The 26,393-nt window shown below is 37.7% G+C and overlaps 1 protein-coding gene across 6 annotated transcripts in view; it reads right to left on the reverse strand.

Moving 5' to 3' along the window:
* ptprub (protein tyrosine phosphatase receptor type Ub) overlaps positions 1-26,393 on the reverse strand; it is a 531,315-nt gene that overhangs the window by 74,442 nt on the left and 430,480 nt on the right. For 4 of the 6 annotated variants that reach the window (XM_061951982.1, XM_061951965.1, XM_061951958.1 and 1 more), the window contains 4 exons: positions 17,053-17,128; positions 16,913-16,989; positions 10,359-10,376; positions 785-821 (listed from right to left, as the gene is read on the reverse strand). In XM_061951982.1, coding sequence (XP_061807966.1) covers positions 785-821; positions 10,359-10,376; positions 16,913-16,989; positions 17,053-17,128 — 208 coding nt within the window. The remainder of the gene's footprint in view (positions 1-784; positions 822-10,358; positions 10,377-16,912; positions 16,990-17,052; positions 17,129-26,393) is intronic. The other 2 variants (XM_061951990.1, XM_061951973.1) reach the window with 1 other exon arrangement.

Here is a 26,393-nt window from a genome sequence, read left to right on the forward strand (position 1 = left end):
TTTTTTTTAAATGACCTTATATTCACCATACCTGGTTGTCCAAATTAGGCATAATAATGTGTTAATTCGACGACTGTATATATCGGTATCGGTTGATATCGGTATCGGTAATTAAGAGTTGGACAAAATCGGAATATCGGATATCGACAAAAAGTCATTATCGGACATCCCTAGTACATACCATAGTTAATTTTTTCCATTTCAGGTGCTTTATAGATGGCTTATTAAGAGCAATTTCTGTTGATTGACCACAAAACAAGAATTGTTTATTAATAACTTATTGTATTAATCTTTCCCGTTCCATGTGAAAATCAACAATTTTATATGAGTAGTATATATATTTCTATTTTATTTGATGATCAGTTGGTGATGACGTAGAGCTACTGAAACAACTGCTCGCTGTGACCATATCTTATGTTTGAGTCTAAATTACAATGCATTCTATACATTATGATAATCTAGATTGTCAGCCATTTTTCCTGAACGGTACTTCTTTAACTTTTAATTGAGGATTCCCGGACTACAATAACAGTTCCCTCTCTTAGCATCAAAGAAGACAACTTTCCAATGCCACTGAGACTTGGAAGCTACTACTAATGTGTTAATTATCCGCTTCTTCCTCATGATTAATTAAGCAAGTATAAGAGTCAAGTCACAACAACACTTTTGAATGTGCATGTGGACGAGTGGGTTCACTGGCTCCATAATCCTTAATATATTACACCCCCGCTCACCATCAAAAACACACTCACACACATACAGTACATGATGCAAGGACACTCACCCTGAGTGGCGATGAAGTGGTTGGATCGATGGTAGCCCTGAAACAGAAAAGGGATGACATGCTGAGTAAACCATCTGTCTCAGACACAGCTGTGTGCCTCACCATTTTCCTCCCAATCATCTCACCCGCTTCCCAACAGTGTTGCGTTGTGTTTTAGTGTTTTCGGACCTACTGCTGACTTTGTGTCTTCACTTTCAATGTGTCCACGAGGAACCACAAATTCTTGATAAGGCACGACAAGAAAACTGCAATAAACCTATCAAAATGTGATTCCTCCTGCGCAGATTTTCCAGTTAAGAATCGAGCCAACTGACTGAACAACATCTCTATCCCTTCTTAAAAAAAATACATATTCACTTAAAATCAAAACGGGCAGACTGCTCCATTTTTGTTTATGGCTACAGAATCTATGTTAGGGTAGCAGAATTCTGACATTTTTTAAAGTAGGAAACTTTCCATGGAAATAATTAGGAATTCCGGAAATATTATATCATTGCTGTCAAATAACATGTTTGTATTTTTACCCACAACAAACTGGGACAACAATGTTATGAGAATTTAGAGAAGTTACAAGGAACGGACTGAACCTTAGAACATCTATACAAAACAGTGGTACCTCAATTCAAGAGTACCAGTGCATTAAAAGGGAGCTGCACTTTTTGGGGAATTTCACCCATTATTCACAATCCAGGCATGTGATTTGACCACAATGAAAAAGACTGAAAAAATTTCCGGGGGTCTGGGGGACTAAGGCCCCCAGCCAGGTCCTGGTTTTTCACCAATTTAACATGCTAAAATTAACAAAGACAGCACCATTTGAAAAAAATATTTTAGTGTTTAAAGACATGAAAACATCATTAATAGAACATACCTTGCTTCAAGTTGTTTCATATGTTTTTGGCATTTCGCATGTACTTCCAAAGCATTGAAACCTCGTGATCCATAGTCAATATTATCATGACACCACGTGCACAAAACCTTTCCGGGACGATCGATTTTCCGAATAAAATCACCGAACAAAGTCGTAACTTCCTTCTTCCCAACAGTATCAGTGATTTCCCTTTCCATCCAGTCCCATCGAAACTTATTTTTGACATGTTTATCAATTTCTTTTACTCGTAAAGCGTCCTTTCTCTCGAGAACCGACATCGTTTACATATGGAAAATGGTGGTAATAACCATTATGAATGATGACGTTATTAACGTCATCATTCATAACAGATGTCCTGATTGGTCACAAGGAACATATCGACCAATCAACTACGGCGTAATATAAACTACGTCTCGAATCTTGACTTAGGGTCGGAAAAAAAAACGGAAAAACGGGAGATAATTATTATTTTTTTCCCGAGATTAAAAAAGACGTAATTCCGACTTTAGACGGAAAAATCACATGCCTGCAATCCTTATGGAAGACAAGAACACACATTTTTCTATGCGTTCTAACTCGTAAAGAAACCTTAGCGAAAGTCAGCTAACAATGGAGTCAATGGGAGTTGCTCCATTCTGCCTATAAAGTGCTCTAAAAAGCGTCCAAAAACTTCCATCTTCGTTATATAAAGTTAAAGTACCACTGATAGTCACACACACACTCGGTGTGGTGAAATTACTCTCTGCATTTGACCCATTGTTCTACCCCCTGGGAGGTGAGGGGAGCAGTAAGCGCTCGGGAATCATTTTGGTGATTTAAATCCCAATTCCAACCCTTGATGCTGAGTGCCAAGCAGTCTTTGGTATGACTCAGCCGGGGTTTGAACTCACGACCTACCGATCTCAGGGCAGACACAAGGCCACTGAGCAGTCTTTATAAATATCTCAGTTTTATAAATATGTTGTAAGTATATATGTAATGTAGTAACTGGCACAGTCATAATAACATGTAATATTTAAGTATATTGGCCATTTTGAGCACACGGCGACATATTAATTTCACAGACGCATCACAACAACACTACTGCTCATGGTAGAACTCATGAGAGACAGCAACGATTACTTTGGAACAAATGTTGATCCAGAACCTTATAATTTTTAGTCTGGATATACGGAGGACGATCTACAAGTTTTAGAAGCTGTGTGCTCAACAGATCAAGCTCTTGTTAAACCAGGGGTGTCAAACATATGGTAAACATACAGGTTTAATCTAGCCCGTGGCCTCCAAAATGAGTTTGCCAATCATACAAATGAGCTGCAATTGAAAAAAAAAGTTTTTCTTTATCCACTGGATGACGCAATAGCAATTCAAGTGTAACTCACGTCACACATCACACTGTTTAAAGATGATGTGTCACCTGACATTACGCACCCTCTCGATTGGTTGCCGCTACTCCAGTCAGCGCAGATGCAAGCAATCAGATGCTCTCCTATTGTGGCTGGCGGCAGACTAATGCTGTAGCGACACACAATACCTTCTTTCATTTGAAATTATCCACTCAACGGATAAAATAACGAAACGGTAAGATTCAAAGACTTAAATCAACTTGACTATCATCTTTGTAGCTAGAGTTCCGTGCAGCGCTCCCAATTGGTTGACGGTGCGACCTGCATTCTGAACTCCATTGTAAAAATGTGTTTCTGCCTTTGTTCTTTTTTATTTTACACTTAAAACTAGCATATTCACATTGCTAAAGTTTGTAGTTATGTTACCTTTAATTTGGCTATTATGGTGTAATTTTTTGACAATTGTTTTGATTATATTATAATTGTAATATTTGAATGATGTTATGTGTTGTGGCGGTTGTGGATGTCAAAATATGGCGGTTTGAGGAAACACTTGATTGTTTTTTTAAAACACATCTTTAATGATGAACTGTCAACATGAAAATGCTGAACAGGAAGTGCTTAAAGTTTAATGGCTTTGTAAAATCACTGAGATAATGTCTAAGTTCATGGTGTTCTTCATGGTGTTTTTGAAACTGCACCAATTTTTTTTCCTTAGAATTTTCAACTAACTTGAAGTGTTTTGCCAAGAGGATCATTTGTAATGTGTACATTTTCAGAATGTGTTTGTTCTATTTTTGGCTAAAGTAAAACAAAAAAAACACTTTTGAAATTGTCTTTATTTTTTAATTATTATGCCATAATTTGATCAGTTTGGTCTAAAATGAGTTTGACACCCCACCCCTCAGTTAAACCCTAAGCATCATGTAGCAGTATTGCGAAATGCTAAACAATAAATAAAAACCTACTCAGTGGCCTAGTGGTTAGAGTGTCCGCCCTGAGATCGGTAGGTTGTGGGTTCAAACCCCGGCCGAGTCATACCAAAGACTATAAAAATGGGACCCATTACCTCCCTGCTTGGCACTCAGTATCAAGGGTTGGAATTGGGGGTTAAATCACCAAAAATGATTCCCGGGGGCGGCCACCGCTGCTGCCCACTGCTCCCCTCACCTCCCAGGGGGTGATCAAGGGTGATGGGTTAAATTCAGAGAATAATTTCGCCACACCTAGTGTGTGTGTGACAATCATTGGTACTTTAACTTTTAACTTTTCGATCGAACCCTAGGGGTTCGGTGAGTCGGCCTTAGGGGTTCGGTGGAGCCTCCGCCGCGGAGGTCAATACACACCCAACTCATCGTGTAAATAAAAACTTCTCCCTATCGACGTATTATGGATACCCCCAAACAATGTTCCCTCTAATTTTCCATATGCGTGAGCAAACGTAAAAACTCTTTGAGCATTCAGTGGAGCCCATGTGAGTGACGTCAGACTTGCACATGCACTGTGGCCACACCGGCAGCACACCTGTCCCAAACATGACTAAATAACAAGTTAAATACTTTAATAATAATCAAATGACAGCAGTCATTTCCATGAGATTATTTTCTAATACAAGTGTTTTGGCCCACTTACAATGACAATAACAAAAAATATTGTTTTTCATGAGCTGTGCACTAGTATTGTATGTCTGGGTGGGGTTCTGGCTTTGGAAATAATTTGTACCCCTTTCAGATATCGCATTTAGTTCCCACTAAAACATTCACATGTTGCACAATGAGATGTAAACATGGGATCATGTGTACATTCCTGTAGCTTTCTGTTTGTAAAATATATCGTTATTAGTATTTCTTTAATATAATAACATCATTTCATGATTAATATTTATAAATTAAGATTAAATTAAGAAAAAACATTTTATTTTTCACTAAAGAAGGGTTCGGTGAATGCACATATGAAACTGGTGGGGTTCGGTACCTCCAACAAGGTTAAGAACCACTGGGTTAGAGTGTCCGCCCTGAGATGGGTAGGTTGTGAGTTCAAACCCCGGCCGAGTCATACCAAAGACTATAAAAATGGGACCCATTACCTCCCTGCTTCGCACTCAGCATCAAGGGTTGGAAATGGGGGTTAAATCCCAGGCTGCTCACTGCTCCCGTCACCTCCCAGGGGGTGAATAAGGGGATGGGTCAAATGCAGAGGACACATTTCACCACACCTAGTGTGTGTGTGACAATCATTGGTACTTTAAATTTAACTTTAACAAACATAAATAAACAATCGCTTACTGTACTCAGTGGGATTGCAACTGATGGGATGTTCATTACTTTCCGTTTACATGATAATCATAATCCTCACGAAGGGTTAAACAAAAATGTGGCTGCAAACAAGCGCTTGTTCGTGTCTTTCTCGTTATCCCACGATCAAAGCTGAATGTCAAAGTTGACCAACTTCTCGGTTTATGGCTACAACCTTCTACTATACAAGTGAGAGGCATGATTTATAATCTAGAATTAACTTCCTCCAGCTCAGTGGCGATGCAGCAGCTCAGTGGCGATGCAGCAGCTCACCGGCTCAGTCAGTCTATATAACAGTACAAGCTACCTCTCTGATCAAGGCGCCGCTAAAAAATGTTTGTCGGTGTTAGCGCATATACTGTAATAACAATATCGCTAATACTTGGTTAATAGTCAGGTCAAGAGATGTAAATGGAGTATTGTTGCAGTGTTTGGGGTGTTTTTTTAGAGGGTTTTATGGGCGCAATAGATTACTCGCATTGGCTGCATTGTTAGCCACCTCATACGTGCAGTTTTGTACGAGTTTGAATGCATAAATAAAAGAAAAACATATGTGTTCTTGTCTTATTTGAATTAGGAGCATTTTTGCCGCCGCCTGGAGTAGCCTTTGTCCACACCCACAGTCAAAAATCCACTCAATTGTGCCCTTCAATCACTGAAATTGAGAAACTTAATGCAAATTAAAAGAAGCGGACAACCAAATCAGAGGGACAAACTATTAAAAACATGTCCTCCCAGTTGCCCAACCTGGCAAGTCAGCCCCTTTGCGGCATGCAGCCTTGGCGTCCAGAGAGCAGACATTTACCCTTGTGCAACATGAACTAGTTCTTGAAGTTACACAACGGAGAAGCAGCCCCTAGGAGACACCTGCAAAAGCCTGCGCCCCAAAGTAAATGCTGAACAATATTATAACAATATTTCATTAACTACTATAGTTGTTTGTATCGCATGCTAATGTAATGTTTAAAAAAAAATATTTCTTATATAAAAGTTTGTTTTTCTTTTTAAAAGGCATGTTACATGTTAAAATTGTGGTGTTTTGGGGAAACCAAACACTGATTAAAATAGAATTCAATTCACTTTAATAATTAAGTATTTTGCATTAAGAGCTCGGTCTTTGAAAGCAATGTGCTCCTAAGTCCAGGTAAAAATGTATTCTTAAATGTAGTTGGAAAAAAAACATTTTTCATGATAAAACTGGTTAAAACAATCCCTTTCAATGCAATATCTGTTGAATTGCCAACCTTCACTTTGCATCCTGAGCCCAGCCACACATTCTGCACTGTGGTCCTAGGGTAACGAGCAGCACTCCCATAAAACAATCTTCTACTATGAAATGGACAGTGATGACTAAGCAGCGTAGTGGTCTCATTATTGAGACTTCCTCCTCCCATAAGCCTGTCTCGGCCTCACTTTCAGTGTCCAAGACAACCACGGAAATAAACATAACCAGTAGTTACATTTTTATTTTAGTTTTTATCACTGTCTTATTTAATTCCTGTATTTGTTTTTTATTCCTGTATTTTATGTCACTCTCGTGTTGTGTGTACAGTGCAGAGGACTTATTTTAGCTGTTTATTTAGGTATCATTTTAATATAAGTTCCCATACACAGTACAAAAACCTGACTTACATTTCAGTCATAGGAACGGAACTTGGTTGTAAAGCAAGGACCACCTGTGCTCGGATTATAGAGAATATCCAGTATTTTTTGGGCATTTTTTTTAACTTAAGTTATACTCATTATTTTTTCATGTATTCCATGACATACAAAAAATATTTATTTGAGCTGACCTTATAATTATAACAGGATAGTTTTACATACCTGTCAATATTTGCATGTTAAAATATAAAACATTTCCAGGGGAAAATAGAGATGAAAAGGGCATTACGGTAATTAATTAATTGTCATCAACAAATTGTTGTTAAATTATAACAGGATAGTTTTACATACCTGTCAATATTTGCATGTTAAAATATAAAACATTTCCAGGGGAAAATAGAGATGAAAAGGGCATTACGGTAATTAATTAATTGTCATCAACAAATTGTTGTTAAATCAATCATTGAAAATAAAAAAACATGTTAAATATTTATACGTAATATAGTGTTTTTTTTTTTTTTTCAAATATGTCATTTCCATTGCCTTTATGTCTAACCATTTGTCTCGTGTTGTTGATTTGATTGAATCACGTAACATACAACTTGCTACTGCAAGCTGCCGGTGACAAGCTAATAATGTTAAAAATTTTTTTTTTAAATCCCTGAGAAAAACGGCAAAGTTGACAGGTATGTAGTTTTGTTGAACAACTTGTATGGTACATACGGAGTATCATAAACAATTAGAGCAGTGATTCTCAAACTGTGGTATGTGTACCACTTGTGGTAAGCGGGCTCCATCTGGTGGTATGCCAAAGAATCACTTGATTAAAGTACAATGTTTTATTTTCCTATATTCAAACACAGGGTTACAGTTCAAACTGTGTGTAGTGTTACATTGGCTAAAATGTTAAATACATTTGTTAAATAAAACCTCTGCCTTGTTTTTAATGAATATTTAGGCCTACTACGCTGCCATATTTTAATGTTGTTCATTAAAGTGGTGCTTGGAGAGCCAAGTTTTTTCTGAGGTGGTACTTGGTTAAAAAAATATTGACAACCACAGAATTAAAGGATGCTTAGTGGTATTTAACCAGAGATTCATAGTTGTGTTTATTTTAAGTCTAGTGTTCCCTCGCCACTTGACGCTTCACTTAGTCTTGGGTCTTAGGGCCTGATTTACTAACATACAAACACCACATGCTAAACAGCACAATAGCGTGTACTATTAGTGGGCGTGTTGTGTGCAACTTACTAAAACTGCGTGAGTAATTGAAAAGTGGTGCAGACTGCCTTGTTTAAATGAGAATTTTGCGTGTACTATACGGTGCATCATCCCAGAGACCCCCTCATTTAGTGCACATAAATGTTATCATGCGTCTACCTGTGCCGTTTTGCTATGTTTTTAAACAAGCAGGAGACATCTACCACTTTTTATGGGCATTTTAGAAGCAGTTGTGGGGTGCATCTACAGCGACACCACATTTTTTTTCCTTTTGTACCGCTGTAGGTGCATAGGAGGGAGGCTGCACTTACTCCCCTCAAAAAGCAAAAATGCATAATTAAAAATGTTTTTGGTAAATATTTCAATAATATATATGTGAAAAAAACGAATGTCATTAAAAAATACTAAAGAACACCAACACGCATCAATCAAATGTGTTTTAATCAGCCCTCTAAGTCCTCTGGCATCTATAAAATTACGAAATGATGTAGCTGAATGTCCAAAATGCTGACGCACGAACATAGAACGGATAATTTTCTTCTCTGCGGCGCAATCACTGATCGTGCAGCCTTGTATAAAACTGTCAGTTTGCATGTCCTTTTGATACTGGCTAAATAAAACACAAATTAGTGCTCGCAAAACAGTGATGAGTGTTGATAAACCACAACAACAAAACTGGAAGAAAAAAACTGCACTTCCTCGATGCTCAAAATTTATTGAAGTGATGTTTTGATAACAGTCAATTTTATTTATGTTTGTTTATTTATTTAGGATTTTTAAGTTCTAGATCTTTCCAATTATAATGATAAAAAAAAAATATATATATATAAGTTTACTGCGTTTCAAAATAACACTTTAATTATTATTATGATTAAATTAATGTTTAATATGGTGTTAAAATAATGCTGACAATAATATTGTTTATCGGCAATCATTTTAGGAACAATATATCATCCAGCAAACTTTGTTACTGGCCCAGGTCTATAAAATATTCATATAAATCAAAAATTAAATACCGTCCCAAATTCGTAGAAATTCATATACCATGGGGACGGGGATCCGGAACATCACCCCCATGATAATCAAGCAAACACTGTTTTAGTGTTTTCCCTTTTTTCAATCCTGACAATGCAGACATTCATTAAAATGTTCAACACAGTGAATATTTTTCCAAATTCCTCAGCTAGATTTTGCATGGAAAGTTTCCGGGAAATCTAGCTGACATTTTGTGTGCTTGCAAACGTAGGTGGCTATCAAATGAATGCAAATTTACTTAAAATGCAACAGGGACTAAAGCAGAAATAATAGGCTCACCACCCAAACCCATTTTAACTTCAAAAACGACTTCCAAGCATTCTCCCCCTTATGTCACAAATAAGGTGCCTTCAAATAGAATCTTACAAAGGTTCTCAAAATGAGCGTGAAATGATTAACACAAAGGAGTCTTGAAGTTTCTAAAGTATTCTTTAGATCCCTCACACCAAAGGACAGGAAAAACCTTGGTATAGACGGCCGAGGTTTTTGTATGGTCGAGGATGGGGTGGACATGGATTAGCAATGAAGTCACCTTCACAGTCTTGAGGGGGGATAAACAGGACAAAATACCACCTGAGGGACTTTAATGCGTGGACACAGAGGATGAGCAAGCGTCCTCCTGAAAATAGGCGTCTGCTTATCTAACCTTGCAGGGAGAAAGAGACTTTCTGAAAAGCTCATGGACCTTGCTATGTCTGGTAGGAAAAATAAAACAGCTATGTAAATGTATAAAATTGAATATAATATTTTGTATTTATTTTTTTTTTGTCATACGTCGTTGAGCCTGTCCATTACACTGATGGATTCGGATAAAAGGGGACATGTTTAAGATGGAGATGGATGACCAGTGCTGTGAGGCCTGCTATCCACAATTCCTCTTGCTCCCGTCAAACTATCAGCAAAGACACTTCCCCTTTTAGCTCCGAGACGGTTGCCATGGCAACTTAACTTCCTGAGCCCGGGCCCTTATGAGCACTAACAAAGACAGCGGTACTCCATGCTGGGAGCACCCATGCTCTTTATTTTTCTTTTCAAATAATTATGTCTTTTTTACTTTTTTTAACCTTACCATGTCAAAAATAAACTTAAAGTTGCACTGAGCATTTGTGGATAGAAGGGAGTGGAAAGAGAAGCGGGAAGAGGAAGAAGGGAGAAGGGAGAAATCGAGCGATGGCAGGCAGAAGAACAAGCGCTGAAGTACTTACTTCCCTGTTAATCCGAATCTACAGGGTGGCAAGGTTGAGGAAATGGGGAGGGGAGTAGAAAAAGAAGACATATATGCTAGTTAATGAGAGAAGCCTTTTTGGTAGACATATGATTATGAAAAACAACGTGAGGTGACATGTGAGAGTAAATGTTTTGCCAAGAGTTGGCTTTGTGCAGACACACACATGTTTTAATTGTTCAATAAGTTGAAGTCCTCCCAACAGATCTGTTTTAATGACTCCAAAAAGATGGCGATAAACACGCCATGATGTTGACATCGCTTCATATGGTTAAATATACATTGTTCCAATTGTACATCATCTATGAACTGTATTTCCTCAAATAATGGCCTGTGTAGAACAGATATTGACACAATCAAATTGGTAAAAAAAAAAATAGGTGGCTCACTAGTAATTTCCTTTCCTCGAGCCGTGTTTACACAAAGCGATACAGTTCAGCAACATAACAGTGAGACAAGGAGAACATTAAAGGGCCCCTCTACTGCTGACAACATTGGCATTTATTTCATAGTTCTGGACCTAAAAGTCTACAAATAAACTCCTCCCCAAAATAGACATAGTAGTGAATTTAGGCTTGTTTTCTAATGAGTTTCACCACATTTCATAATGCCCACTTTTAGCCCCAAAATGTGGGAGGACCTATATCAGCCTGCTGACGTCACCCACAGAAGACTGGTAGTAAAGTGGAACTTCGATTTACAAACCTCTCTATTTGCGAACCTTTCCAAACATTTAGATCGCGCCAAATATGCCTCTGTGCTTCATTCATTCATTTTGTGTGCCGCTGGAAGCCTTAGGACTAGGGATGTCCGATAATATCGGCCTGCCGATATTATCGGCCGATAAATGCGTTAAAATGTAATGTCGGAAATTATCGGTATCGTTTTTTTTTTTACTATTAAATCAACATAAAAAACACAAGATACACTTACAATTAGTGCACCAACCCAAAAAACCTCCCTCCCCCATTCACACTCATTCACACAAAAGGGTTGTTTCTTTCTGTTATTAATATTCTGGTTCCTACATTATATATCAATATATATCAATACAGTCTGCAAGGGATACAGTCCGTAAGCACTCATGATTGTGCATGCTGCTGGTCCACTAATAGTACTAACCTTTAACAGTTAATTTTACTCATTTTCATTAATTACCGTATTTTTCGGAGTATAAGTCGCACCGGAGTATAAGTCGCACCTGCCGAAAATGCATAATAAAAAAGGAAAAAAAACATATATTAGTCGCACTGGAGCCCGGCCAAACTGAAAAAAACTGCGACTTATAGTCAGAAAAATACGGTACTAGTCTCTATGTAACAGTTTTTATATTGTTTTACTTTCTTTTTTATTCAAGAATTTTTTTTAAAATTTATTTATCTTATTTTATTTTATAATTTTTTTTTAAAAGTACCTTATCTTCACCATACCTGGTTGTCCAAATTAGGCATAATAATGTGTTAATTCCACAACTGTATATATCGGTTGATATCGGTATCGGTAATTAAAGAGTTGGACAATATCGGAATATCGGATATCGGCCAAAAGCCATTATCGGACATCCCTACTTAGGACCCTGCAATTTGATGACATCACCTCTTGCATAGTACAGTACAGTACAGTACAGTACAGTACAGTACAGTACAATACAGTACACACAAGGTGGACCCTCTACATCACATCCTGTTTACACAGTCCATTACTTGGTTCTCCAGCATGTGTTTCTTTTCTTGTCATTTTTTCTCGCAAAATGTGTCCATTTTGCTTAACTCAATGTGGGTTCAAAAAAGTCAACAAACCAGCCTGGAAAGAGGGAGGGATACGTTGTGGACTTAAACTTATAGAGGAGAGGGAACTTACACACACTTCACATCCGTTGTCTGTCATTCGCGGAAAGCAAGGTAAAAAGGATTTTACGTCTTGACTTTTTTTTAATTATATAGTTTTTAACGTTTTTGAGAGCACCGAAGGCACTTATACACACTCACACACACTATAGTGTCTTCAAAGTGTGCATTATTTTACTAAAATATGGGGCACTATGCTTCAGTATATGAACTTTTTGATTTACGAACAATGTTAAAGAACCAATTACATTCGTAAATCGAGGTCCTACTATATGTGTTTCTGTAGCATCTTCATCCCGAATCATGTTATTTTCATGCAGAATTCAAAATATCCGCACAAGGATAGAAAGGCTGAGTCAGAAGCTGCAGAAGAATATTTTGTCTATTATTTTTTCTAAAAGTTTTGACCACTTTACATTGACATTCAGAAAGCAGAGAAGAAGAAGGAACGTTGCAAGTGTTGTAATTTGCGTCCTCTTCTACTGATGTTTTATTGCTAGACATGCATCTTGAGTTGAGGTGAATTGTGCTTAAGAAAATGCATCAATAACATAGATAGACATATACTTTATTCATCTTTAGGAAAATGGCCATGCAAGTTATCTTTTAAAAGATAATGAAAAGTATTACAAATGTCATTTACAGCTTAAGATAATACTCATGACAGGGAGACGCTGAAGATACAGAAGTATAGCCTATGGTGTCTGAATATTATCATTCTGTAATAATATAATGTTAACCATATCAGTTTTGAAGTAATCATGGATGACAGAAACATGAAATCAAGTGATCAAAATAATAATTTACATGCCTTTATCCACACTGTCTACACGTGGAAATGGGCTCCAGTTCTGTAGATGACGTCACTCCAAGAGGGGGAAAGTACAATTAATTATCTACCGATTACTCAAAAACTAATTAATATTATGGAAAATTAATGGCAGATTAAATTTCAGGGGCAAAAAACATGTTAATATAATTCCGGTTATCTGGACACTGCGGGTCCTTTATTAGTGAATTCTGCAAAAATGTAGCGAACAAGTAAGAGTCCTCCTCCCATAAAACACTGGACAACAGCATGTCTATCTTCACCCTTACACAAGCATTTGTATGAATAAGGCCTGATAGCACACACAAAGCTGATCTACTAAACGCGTGCAAAGCGGATTGTGTCTGTTAAGTGAGAAGAATAAGGCGTGCAATCCATTTTGCGTCTCTGTCTTCATTTATATGCTAAATATATGCTGATCGTCAAAACGCCAACAATACTTGGAGGAGAAAATGCAAATATGATTATTTAGCCCGCGCAATGTGATTTATCAACACTCATCACCATTTTGCGAGCACTATTTTTTGTTGTATTCAGCATGTGTAGGAAGGACGTGCAAACTGATCAGTGTTCATGCTGCAAATACAGACGATGTCCTACGTGTGTGTGTTAACATTTTGGACTGACAGAGATAAAAAAAATATTAGACATATTGTCTATTCAGCAACATCATTTTATAATTGTGTAGCTGCTAGAGGACTTAAGGGGCTGATTAAAACAAATTCAATTGATGTGCTTTGGTGTCCTTTAGTATTGTTTAATGCCATTAGTTTTTTTCACATAGAATATATATTATTAAAATATTTAAGTATGCATTTTTTTGCATCTTGAGTGGAGTAATTAAGTGCAGCTTATCTCCAATGAGCGCACCTTGGGCGGGAAAAAAAAAAAAAGTTGTTTCATTGTTGATGTACTGCAGAACGCTGCAAGTAGGAGCATGACAACATGAATGTGCAGTAAATGAGTGTATCTATGGTGATGCCCTGTATTATACACGCAAAATCCTCATTTAAAAAAAGCAGTCTGCACCAGCTTACAATTACACACGCAGTCTTTGTAAATCGCATGCAACACGCCCAATAATAGTACACGCTTTTTCATATATTGCACACGGTGTTGAGCGTGTGGTATTTGGGTTTTAGTAAATCAGGCTCAAAGAGCTGTGACAAGATCTTGTGTCACAATATTTCGGTCATGCATGCAAAGCTATAAATCATTTTAGAATTTAGAAATACAATTTTTGTTTTGTGACTCAGGTACCATAATTTTAGGGCTATAGAGGCAAGGCAATTTTAATTACAGAGCACATTTCATACACAAGGCAATTAAAAGTCCTTCACAGAAAATATTCATAATTACATTTTTTTTTTAAAATTATATTTCCAATTAAGATAAAATAGTGTAGATAAAATAATTTCAATTGTCATATGTAAAATTAAATAAAACTGCATCAACCTGGATTTCAACATTGCCAATGTTGAGGTACTGAAACTGAAACGCAGCCTCGCCATGTTTCGTCCTGACTCTGGGCACCTGCAGGAGACCAGTCTTTCAGGTTCTCAGAGCTTGAGATGTTTCATATAGTGCGCACCTAAATATAGGCCGTCCCCACTTCATTTTTGGTAAAAATGTGTTTTATACATTAATTGGCCGCGTACGTCTACGTCTAAACATTGAAACATGAAATATTTACACGGATGCTTGTGTTCAATCAGAAATATATCAAAAGACATTGCTTGTAACAGGGCATACAGTAGAAGTCATTGAGTATGTTCTTTGTCCCTTATTCTCCGGCCTCCACTTGTTAGTGATGGACTTCCGTTATAGGCATAAACATTTTTTTTTTTTTTTTTTATTAGCTGGGTCGATTCTCTTCGGCTTTGGGGCTGCATTGTGTGCATTTTGTAGTGTCTTTGCCATAATAAGGGTGAGTCCATAATGCGCTAAATGGCTGACTGAATGTTGGTGTGAGTGTTGGATTTAATGTGAATAATTTCATTGGTTCATTGTGACCATTTTTTATTGGTCTGATGTGATGTGACAAGGTTAAATTGATTTGCAGCATGTAAAGCTTGTCAAACTGGAAAAATCCATAAATTAGCCGCAGCGTTGCCTAAAATAGCAGCTTATAGTCTGGAAATGACGGAAAATCAAAATATCTATTTGTCTGGTCATTTATTTAGTCTTCTTCAAAATACCGGTAAATTATTGTGTGTCCAATATTGAGTGTCATCTCATCTCGTGAGCGCGGCGTATTGTTGTGGTCTTCATTAAAAAGGCAATTATTTGAGGAAATACAATTTTTAATAGTGTTTCTCAAATTATAAAATTAATGTGACTGATGAAAACAAAACACCAGTTAAAATTCATGAAGCAGCAAGTGCACACTCTATCCATCATTAAGCCATTTAAATGATGTGCTTATGGACTTTGGAATGGTTTTCAGGGTTGATGTGTTACATGGGGAAATGCTGTGCTTTCACAGGACCATGGAAATAGATAGAGGCTCAATAGTTAATAGTAATGAAAAAAACAGCAATTGTGCATGTGCAGTAACATGCGTGATATCGGTTCAGCCAAAGTGAGCCTTAAGCTCTGCCTCTGTAGACGCAAATAAATGCAACACAGCAGCAGCCATGACATATTGAACTGCACTTTCTTTTTTTTTAGAGGAGGAAAAGCAGGCTGTCAAACGTATGCACAAGTCTGCACCTCTTCCTCAAGCAAAGCCCTCCAAATCAAGCAAAGGCTCAGGCATTAAATGACAGAAAGAGAGAAAGTATGCGGCTCCTTCTCACCTTTGTTTTGAAAGGACTCGCTCAGACAAAATAAATATTTTCTGTACAATATAATCAAGGCAAGTAGATTAGCGCTATTCATTTTGTTGTATTGGCCTTGTCAGGCTACATCTTTCTAGCTCGACTGCATCCATGGTAACACAAGTTCTGCCTTTCTTATATATATATATATACTCCATAAAAGCATTTAGCCAGCAGCTAGGACTCGAAAGAAAAACATTTATAAAACCCTGCAGCGGCTAGCTTTCATTTGATATGATTTGTTATGAAAGGTTAATCCAATCAAAATCAAACGGGACCTACGTGCATAGGTTTATCATTGTGAAAAATGCTATTCATTTTAAGGACTTTGACAGAAACAGGATGCTGCTTTTTTCAACCTTTCACAGAAAGGGTTGCCGGGGGTACGGAGGGCGGGGGGGCGGGGGGGGGGGGCTGCCTGCCTTAGCTCCTCACAAGGCACCGTATCGAGTCCCAGTGCGAGGCGTGCAAAATAAATCTTGTGAGACAAAGAATCAGATTGCCACACTTGCCTTGACATAACTCAACAAATCCACAGCAGAGACAAGCACACATTTATATCTTTAGCTGAGAGATACAACTATATTTTCCAACATGTCATGTTTTTTTGTGTGATTATGAATGATAACACGTATGAAAGCTGCTTCTAATGACAGGTGAACATTACCGTGAAACGTGAGGTGTGGAAAAACACTCAAGGTTAACAATGGAGAGGATCATTACCCATCCCTGATTCCCGATCCCCAGCACGCCCATCTACAGATTGAATAACATCAATCAAGTCATTCATTTATAGGGATTACAAAAGAGGTTCATCTCCTCTGCCACGCATTAAATGCAGTTACTCTGCCGCTTTTTAATAAAAGTGAAAGCTGACTTGGGGTCGGTGGTACAGGATTCGACACGCGTTGACATGTGACATGAACACAACTCAAAACGTCGTTTCACTGGTTAAAGTGGGCCAGCAGACTGATTGGCTTGCAGGACAAATATTCGCTCCTTGTAGCTCCTGTCAAACACGAAAGAGAATGAAACTTACGTCGATGTAGTTGGCATTGATGTAGTCGGAATTAGGGTCTCCCAGGAGAGGGTTGAGCTTGACTCGGTGGCGATCATCTGAGCAAAGAACGGAAGCGTGTTGAAGTATTTGAATTCCTGCTTGATAGTACAATGACTTACATCCCAATAAGGTGTCATGTCGTCCCTTGGTTTTGTCCTTCTTCTTCGTAGTGCAGTCCCAGCCATCAAAGAAGCTCTACAGACACAGGCAAAAAAACAAAACATTTATTACACATTTTAGAAGCATGGTCTCTGTCCATGAACCTCTTTTTTTCAATCTAATGGAAATAAGACACATTTCATTTCTGACGCACGACTGAGTCATAGTTCAAGAACAGCTGGATGTTGTGGAGAGGTTTGCTGCTTCATGAATGCCATGCAATTAAAACAGAACAGCGCAAAGAGCATAAACCTGCACTTACACTTGTGATGTGTTGTATATAACTTGGAATATATATATTGTACATCTACAGTGCATCCGCAGCACTTCACTTTGTCCACAGTTTGTTATGTTACTTCCTTCTTCCAAAATGGAATACATACATTTTTGCCCTCAAAATTCTACAGCCAATATCCTTCATGACAATGTAAAAATGTTTTGTTTTTTTAATTTATTAACTTTTTTTTTAAATATAAAAAATAAAAAATAAGGATGTAATGATTTTAAAATCTTGCGGTACAATATTATAGTAGTAAACCCACGGTACGATATTATTGTGATATATGTCCAAAAAAAAAACAACTAGTGTGTAAAATAAAGTGCCACAATTGTTTAGGATAAACACACTTACCGTAACTGAACACAAGCATAATGCTAATATGTTCGAATCATATTTATTACAACAAACAAGTATTTTAAGTGCAAAGAATTGTGCGGGAACATCTACTGTGCCTCTCAACTTTTACGTTTTGAGTCCTCCTAGAGTGGACATTTTTATATCCGTTAGGAAAACGCAGTTTTTCAGAAAAGCTAACTCACATTTTAACTTTCAATAATGTAAATACCTCCCAAAATAATGGTCAGCTTCGCTGGCTTTATTTTTTCCTTTGATGACAGTAGCAAATGAGGTTATGTTATCACCAGAGATAGTTTGTCTGTTTGTTAGCAACATAACTCAAAACGTTATTTTTATATTTTATATTCCTCTTATCGGCTACGAAGTGGAGCATGCTTCACTTCCTTCTTCCTCTTTCTCTCCTTTATGGTGCTCTACGCCCCCAGATTGCAGTTCCGAGCTGCACAGAGAATTCTGGGAGATAATAGTTTATTTTCAGACCAGCCAAAGCAAAAGTGTCAGAAAAAAAATACACTCACCAAGTTTTGAGTTTGATACTAATACACATCACAGCATTATTGCGAAGATTTTGAAACCAGCCTTTGCTCAATGCTACGTTGCCACAAGCCTGGCACACATACTGTATCTTTGAGCAGTTCCTCTTTGCAGCACCTTTCAAGCTCCATCAGGTTGGATGGCAGGCATTGGTTTTCATACTGGATGTCTCTCTATATTGCTGCATTCATCTTTCCCTCTATCCTGACTAGTCTCCCAAAATAGGTTTGTCAAGCTTGTGGCATCGTATTCAAAAATACTTGAGGCTGTAATTGCTGCCAAAGGTGCATCGACAAAGTAATGAGCAAAGGCTGTATATATATATATATATATATATATATATATATATATATATATATGGAAAACTTAAAGCGCTGTGATTACTTTCTGGATGCACTGTATATAAACCATATATCCATCCATCTGGCTCATCTTAAACACAAATAAATTTTCTAAAAAGCTGACTAAGGCACTCACAAGGTATGTTTGACATATTTTTCTAATCAGTCCCTCAAGGATTTCAAAAGCTTTGTTTGGATGGGGGGGCGGTATAGCTTGGTTGGTAGAGTGGCCGTGCCAGCAACTTGAGGGTTACAGGTTCGATCCCCGCATCCGCCATCCTAGTTACTGACGTTGTGTCTTTGGGCAAGACACTTTACCCACCTGCTCCCAGTGCCACCCACATTGGTTTAAATGTAACTTAGATATTGGGTTTCACTATGTAAAGCGCTTTGAGTCACTAGAGAAAAGCGCTATATAAATATAATTCACTTCACTTCACTTTTTATTGTTGCGGCCGAAAATGTCTGAATTCGCGGCAGTTTTTTCAGATTGTTGCAACAAAAGTTGCAATATTTTCAGACTTATTTTTTTCCCAATAACATTGAATCAACTTGTGATTTGATGCATTTGTTTAAATCAATGCTTTAACCATTACTTAAAAAAACACAGGGTTTCAACAAAAATGTTGTAACAAATACTGTATCAATGTTTTACTCATTTAATACCGCACAGACTTAAAACATAATCAAAGTTCACTGTCAAAATACTGTACTGTTTTAATTCAATACAACTACTAATACTATTGATTCATTATAATTACAGAAAGACACACAAACAAAGGCTCCCTTGTTGTCTGGACGACAGAACAGACATTTTGCAGACATTCTCTGTGTATGTTTTCCGCTTGAAAAGTGTTTGTTCATCTTAAGCATTCATTTATGTTCCAACACATGTACCCCTACACGTTACGAGCATTTGTGAACTGTTGAGAGCAATCTATAACAGTCATTTTTGTTTCTAAATGAGAGACGATGAGATATTATCATCACACTTCAACATCTCTAACATGTAAATGTTGCCTCTACGCTAGGTCAGCATTGCAATATGTTCTCAATTGTCTTACCTTGGATAATTAAAGGTTAAATTCATATATAAATGCATGTAATCGAGGAAGTAAATGTTTGTATACTAAATTACCCAGAAGGCTTGGCATTGTAGACAGGAACAGGAAGTAAGTCTAACGTAGGATGACACTTGTGCCGTTTGAGCAATACAACGTAAATATACTGTTACACATTGTTGTTCCTGCTTTGTCCAAAAATGCAACAAACATAAGTTTTGATTAAACAGTTGACATTTTTTGACAAATTTGGTTGGCAAAAATAACAGTGACACACTTTCAACTTCCAGTGGTCTATCCATCTATCTACTGTATCTCAATGTGTAGTGATGTTTTTTTCTTCATTTCTTTACAACAGGCAACCATCAAACTGAAAAAAAAACAGTGATAGAAACGACAGGCAGACCATTTTGTGCTTGGAATCACTCTAAATGTTCAATATGGATCCTGTATAAAAGGCTGAAAGCATTTAAACATGCGGACTGTTTTTTAGGCCACATGTTGTATTTCTCTGCTCAAACCTACATTGCAGTAATAAGCATGCAAGGCTTACTACCTACACTCTCCACAATGCAAGATAATCTTTTCTCTTGAAAATGGAGCAGGCACCAAACGTTTTAACAGGCCATATGTGTTGCAAGTTCTTTCACTCGTCGTCTACCGTTCAAGCGTCCACTATGGGGGGCTAAAATTCCCTCTACAAAAACCCCTCGGAATAGTGCACAGAAACACACATGCATACTTGGGGACCGGTAAACCCCTAGTGGATTTTAGCTACTAAGGGAATTCGATGAAACTCTGCCAAAGTCTACATGCTGAGCAGGGGATTACAATGCAGTTCTCCCCACAAGAGAGCCAAGAAGCATCCAAATCCTGCATGGGATTAGACCCTCCTCCTCACTCCTCCATGTGGTGCCTTCTCTTTGAATTCCCCCATCTCTTTACCTCCCTACTTCAGGTAGTGGTTCTTCCTTCCGCTCTTGAATTTTGACATCAGACCTCTAAGCTATTTGTTTTCCTGCTATAATCGCTACTCAGCCAAAAGAGGAGCAGGGAGAGGAAAAACAAAAGGTGAGGGCGGAGTGGTATTTTGAAGGAAAGCGAAGCACCACAAACACATGAAAGATTGGTTAAGCAGCCTTGCTGGCAGGGATCAGTGGTGTGGGCTGGTTAGGAGGATCAATTAAAATGAGATGAAAGAAAAAACACAGACACAGACAGGCTTTGTGTGGCCCTAAACAAAATTTTGTTTGTGGCCCCATTTTATAAGACACCTGAAGGCATACTTGCCAACCTTGAGACCTCCGATTTCGGGAGGTGGGGGGGCGGGGGCATGGTTGGGGGCGGGGTGTGGTTGGGGGCGTGGTTAAGAGGGGAGGAGTATATTTACAGCTAGAATTCACCAAGTCAATTATTTCATATATATATATATATATATATATGTACAATAAAAACTTGACTTTCAGTGAATTCTAGCTATAAATATATATTTATTTTATTATATATGTATATATATATATATATATATATATAAAATAAATACTTGAATTTCAGTGTTCATTTATTTACACATATACACACACATAACACTCATCTATTCATTGTTGAGTTAAGGGTTGAATTGTCCATCCTTGTTCTATTCTCTGTCACTATTTTTCTAACCATGCTGAACACCCTCTCTGATGATGCATTGCTGTGTAGCACGCACAAAAGTGCTTTCATCAAATGCACTAGATGGCAGTATTGTCCTGTGTAAGAGTATCACAACATTGCTGTTTACGGCAGACGAACTGCTTTACGGTAGACGAAAACGTGACTGCTGTTGTTGTGTGTTGTTGCCGCGCTGAGAGGACGTTAATGAAACTGCCTAACAATAAACCCACATAAGAAACCAAGAACTCGCCCTCCATCATTCTACAGTTATAACGTGATTGGGCAGGTACGCTGTTCATATTGTGGGAAAGCGGACTCAGGTCCAAGCGGACCTGAGTCCGCCTGAATTTCGTGAGATTTTCGGGAGAAAATGTGTCCCGGGAGGTTTTCGGGAGAGGCGCTGAATTTCGGGAGTCTCCCGGAAAATCCGGGAGGGTTGGCAAGTATGCCTGAAGGGCCCACATCCCACACTAAACCTTACATCAAATCAAATCAAATCAACTTTATTTATAAAGCACATTTAAAATTTACCACAGGGGTAGCCAAAGTGCTGTACAATGGGCAGGTTAAAAGATAATAAGAGGACCGAACAAACACAACACAACATAAACAGAGCACGATAAAAAAAAAAATTAAAAAAAAAATAAAACATAAAAACAGGTTCACAGCAGGTGTATTATGGGGCGCTATAGCAGGATGGAGATCACTTAGTGTTAAAAGCCATGGAATAAAAGTATGTTTTTAAGAGAGATTTAAAAACAGGACGAGAGGAGGCCTGTCTAACACTCAGAGGTAGGTCGTTCCAAAGCTTGGGAGCAGCAGCGGCGAAAGCTCTGTCACCTCTAAGCTTCAGCCTTGTGTCAGGGACCGTCAATAGCAGCTGATCGGCTGACCAGCTGCTACATCACCACATACACACAATAAAAAAACTTTACTTCATAGTTTAAAGTAGAGATGATCTGATTCATGAAGGATTATCATTAGTGGATAATATTTATAATTCAAAAATGTCACGGCCCGGGCGTATTCCAATGTGCATTCATCTTTGTGCTCTACTGAGCGCACCTCCAAGAGCGCATCTGAACACGCCACTCCTGCACAGATGCATTCAATCAGCACTCATCACACCTGCCGCCGATGAGCTTCCTGGGCTTCTTAAGCCAGTGCAGACCTGCGTTCCGGGCCAGGACGTAGTTTCCTGTGTTGTACAGTAAGCCAACTAGTATCGAGCTCTATGCTCTCCCTCTCTGTGTTTTCTCCTCCTCCGTGTTCATTGTGCGTTGTCCTGTGTCATGTCGTTCCAGCAGCATTTCCTCCGTTACCGCGTTACGAGATGTGTGTCTCGTCTCCCCGTATTCCCTCTGGTTCCCAGGCTGCCTCTTGGATCTCGACCTCCTGCCTGGACATGGACTCTGACGCCTCGCTATTGCCCCTGACTTCCTGCCTGTCTGACAGACCTTCGAGCCTGCCTTGCCCCTCTTGGTCTTCCGCCTCTTGATCAACACTACCGGTAACCATACTGTACATATACATTCACTGTACAAACACATATACACATTCTTTACATATACAAGTACATATGCATACATACACTCATGCACATAATCACGTTTCATCAAACATATATTAATGTTGTTGCTCTAGGGTGAACTGGGTATAACACATGGCATACCGACAAAGCTTAACCTACTGTTACTATAGCAATCCACAAGGTTAATGTAGGTTGCTTCTCTTTCTTCCCCTCCTTTTTTTTTTTTGCATTCTTTCGTATCTCAAGTTATCATTACATATATGTATTGTTGCATTTGAACAACTGTATTGTTGATAATAGAGGTAAATTATTGGTATTGTTCATTATCAATACCGTTATTTCTATTGGTATTTGTATTGCTCCATTTGTAGTGTAACAATGCTCATTGTCATTTCTGTATTATTTTTTATTTTCGCTAACTGCTTATTTGCTATCACTTTTACCATCATATTTGTACATGTCGTATTTGCTGATGTTGCTCTATTGTTGTTGTTGTTGTTGGTGTTGTTATTGTTGTGTTTGCTGTTGTTGTTTTTGTCTCTCTGTCTAATCCCCCTCTTGTCCCCACAATTTCCCCCTCTGTCTTCTTTTTTTTCTCTTTCTATCCCGTCCTGCTCCGGCCCGGCTGCACCAAATGATAATATAAATACATTTAATAAAGTCAAATACAAATAAGGCAACAAGAGAAGTATCCTACACTTCTCTTTTGTAAAGTAAATCTGAACAGCCGATATGGGCATCTACATCAACCATGTGATTTGCCTGAGAAGCTGGACAGGACAAAAATAAATAAAAATAAAGAATAAAAAAAACACTACCGGTAACACTCAACAGCTATTCACTACACATATTTGGGTTAGTTTCACACTTCATTTATTATTTGTATATTTAGTGAATATATATAAATAAACCTAGAGCTAAAATGACGTCCCTGCTGTACACGTAACAAAAAATACATATCTATCATTATTATTAGTGCTTCTACTGGGGGTTAAGCCTCCCTGGTCTTAAAAAATCTAGTGACGCCTCTGTTTAATCAAGGCTCCTTGAACGCACCACAGCTACAGTATGTGCTATGAGATGCAAAAGTGAAACTTAAACATAAATTTGTCCGATGCCACCACAAATAAGATTTATTGTATTATTAATTTTCTTTTATCAGCTCATTCTGGTTCCCAAATTATTAAATGTAAGCTTTGATGATGTTATAGTGTCCGTGTTGAGTGAACAGTGAAGTAATTCATGCAGGGTTTGGGAACCATTTTGTATTTTTGCACAGAGGTGTATGTACTCTTACACATTCCTAATTTGAATCAAACAATCTTATTATTTAACTTTGATGACTTTGATGACGTCGTCTTTTATGACTGACAGATTTAAAGGGGAACTGCACTTTTTTGGGGGAATTTTGCCTAATTTGAGACAAGCACACATATGATTTTCTTTTTTTCAAGGCACTCCAACTTGTAAATAAATGCTAGCAAAAGTCAGCTAACGATGGAGCCAATGGGATTCGCTCTATTCTGCCTATAAAGCGATCTAAAAAAACATCCGAAAAACTCAATCGACATTTAATACACACTATGTAAGTATATATGTAATGTAGTACCGGGCACATTCATAATAACATTTAATATTTACGTAATTTGATGATCCAGGACTTTATATTTTTGAGCCTGAATATATGAAGGATGAGCTACAAGATGTAGAAGCTGTGTGCTAAACACATTCAGCTTTAGTAAAACACTAAGCATCATGATGCATTATTGCTAAGTGCTAATCAAGACCTACTAACTCACTAGAATGCCTTGATGGGATGTTCATATCTTTACATTTAGATAAATAATTAATAGGGATGTCCGATAATGGCTTTTTGCCGATATCCGATATTCCGATATTGTCCAACTCTTTAATTACCGATACTGATATCAACCGATACCGATATCAACCGATATATGCAGTCGTGGAATTAACACATTATTATGCCTAATTTGGACAACCAGGTATGGTGAAGATAAGGTACATTTTTAAAAAATTAATAAAATAAGATAAATAAATTAAAAACATTTTCTTGAATAAAAAAGAAAGTAAAACAATATAAAAACAGTTTCATAGAAACTAGTAATTAATAAAAATTAGTCAAATTAACTGTTAAAGGTTAGTACTATTAGTGGACCAGCAGCACGGACTGTATCCCTTGCAGACTGTATTGATATATATTGATATATAATGTAGGAACCAGAATATTAATAACAGAAAGAAACAACCCTTTTGTGTGAATGAGTGGGGAATGGAATTTTTTTGGGTTGGTGCACTAATTGTATGTGTATCTTGTGTTTTTTATGTTGATTTAATAAAAAAAAAAAAAAAAAGAAAGAAAAAAAGAAAAAAAAAACGATACCGATAATAACAAAAAAACGATACCGATAATTTCCGATATCACATTTTAACGCATTTATCAGCCGATATTATCGGACATCTCTAATAATTAATCATGATCCTCACCCAGGTTACGAAAAAGAGCCTGTTTTTGAGTCTTTCTCATCATCTTCGGGTATAAGTTGGATGTCAAAGTTGACCAACTATTTGGTTTATGGCAACAACCTTCAATACAATTGAGGCGTATGATTTGAAATCTAGATTTAATTTTTACCAACTCAGAGGTGATGCAGCAGCTTTACCGGCTCAATATGTCTATATAGCAGCATAAGCTAGTCACCTCTCTGTAATCATGGCGCCGCTAAACATAGTTTGTCTGCATTCGTGCTTATAATAACAATATGGCTAATAATTGGTTAATATTAAGGTCAGAAGATGTAAATGGAGTATTGTTGGCGGTTTTTGGATGTCTTTAGCTGGCTTTATGGGTAGAATAGTGTACTCACATTATTTGCATTGTTGGCTACCTCGTACTTTACATATTTTACGAATTAGAACGCACAAAAACAAAAAAATGTGTGTTCTTGTCTTACATACGAATTGCAAATTATGGTTAAAATTCCAAAAAAAAGGTGCAGTTCCCCTTTAAATGAAAGAAAAACATATTTATATCTTTACAAAAGCTAAGGTAATGATAATGTGTTTAAGCTAGGGACACAGACAAAATACTGTCCTTATAGGTTTGCCCCAATGTGCACTATAGTTCAATTCACTGAGTTCTTTCACCTAAGCAGCAGTCCTAACTATATTTGATCACAGGACAATGTTGTTTCCCCCCTTAATTATAGTGTTGTGATTCACTGGTCATCTTTGACTTCAGGAGTGGATCATCTTCCCTAACCTGAGAAGCCACTCTCTGATTCTCTACTGTCTCTACTCTAATGAAAGTGTTGAGTTCCCTGGCTAGGCTGCGCTGGTGAGGAGTTTATTTTCAATTTCTGCGACAAGAACATAAGTGTAGCGACAGCAAGTGGCACACGTACCCAGCCTCACTTACAACTCACCGTAAATTATTGATCAATGTTTTTACAGAACACAGGTTTTCCTCAGGGAAATAAAAGCCTACACCTGCTAGGGCGGTGTAATATGATAGTCCTCATCAATT

This window comes from Nerophis lumbriciformis, linkage group LG04, assembly GCF_033978685.3.
Source record: "Nerophis lumbriciformis linkage group LG04, RoL_Nlum_v2.1, whole genome shotgun sequence".
Classification (NCBI taxonomy): Eukaryota; Metazoa; Chordata; class Actinopteri; order Syngnathiformes; family Syngnathidae; genus Nerophis; species Nerophis lumbriciformis.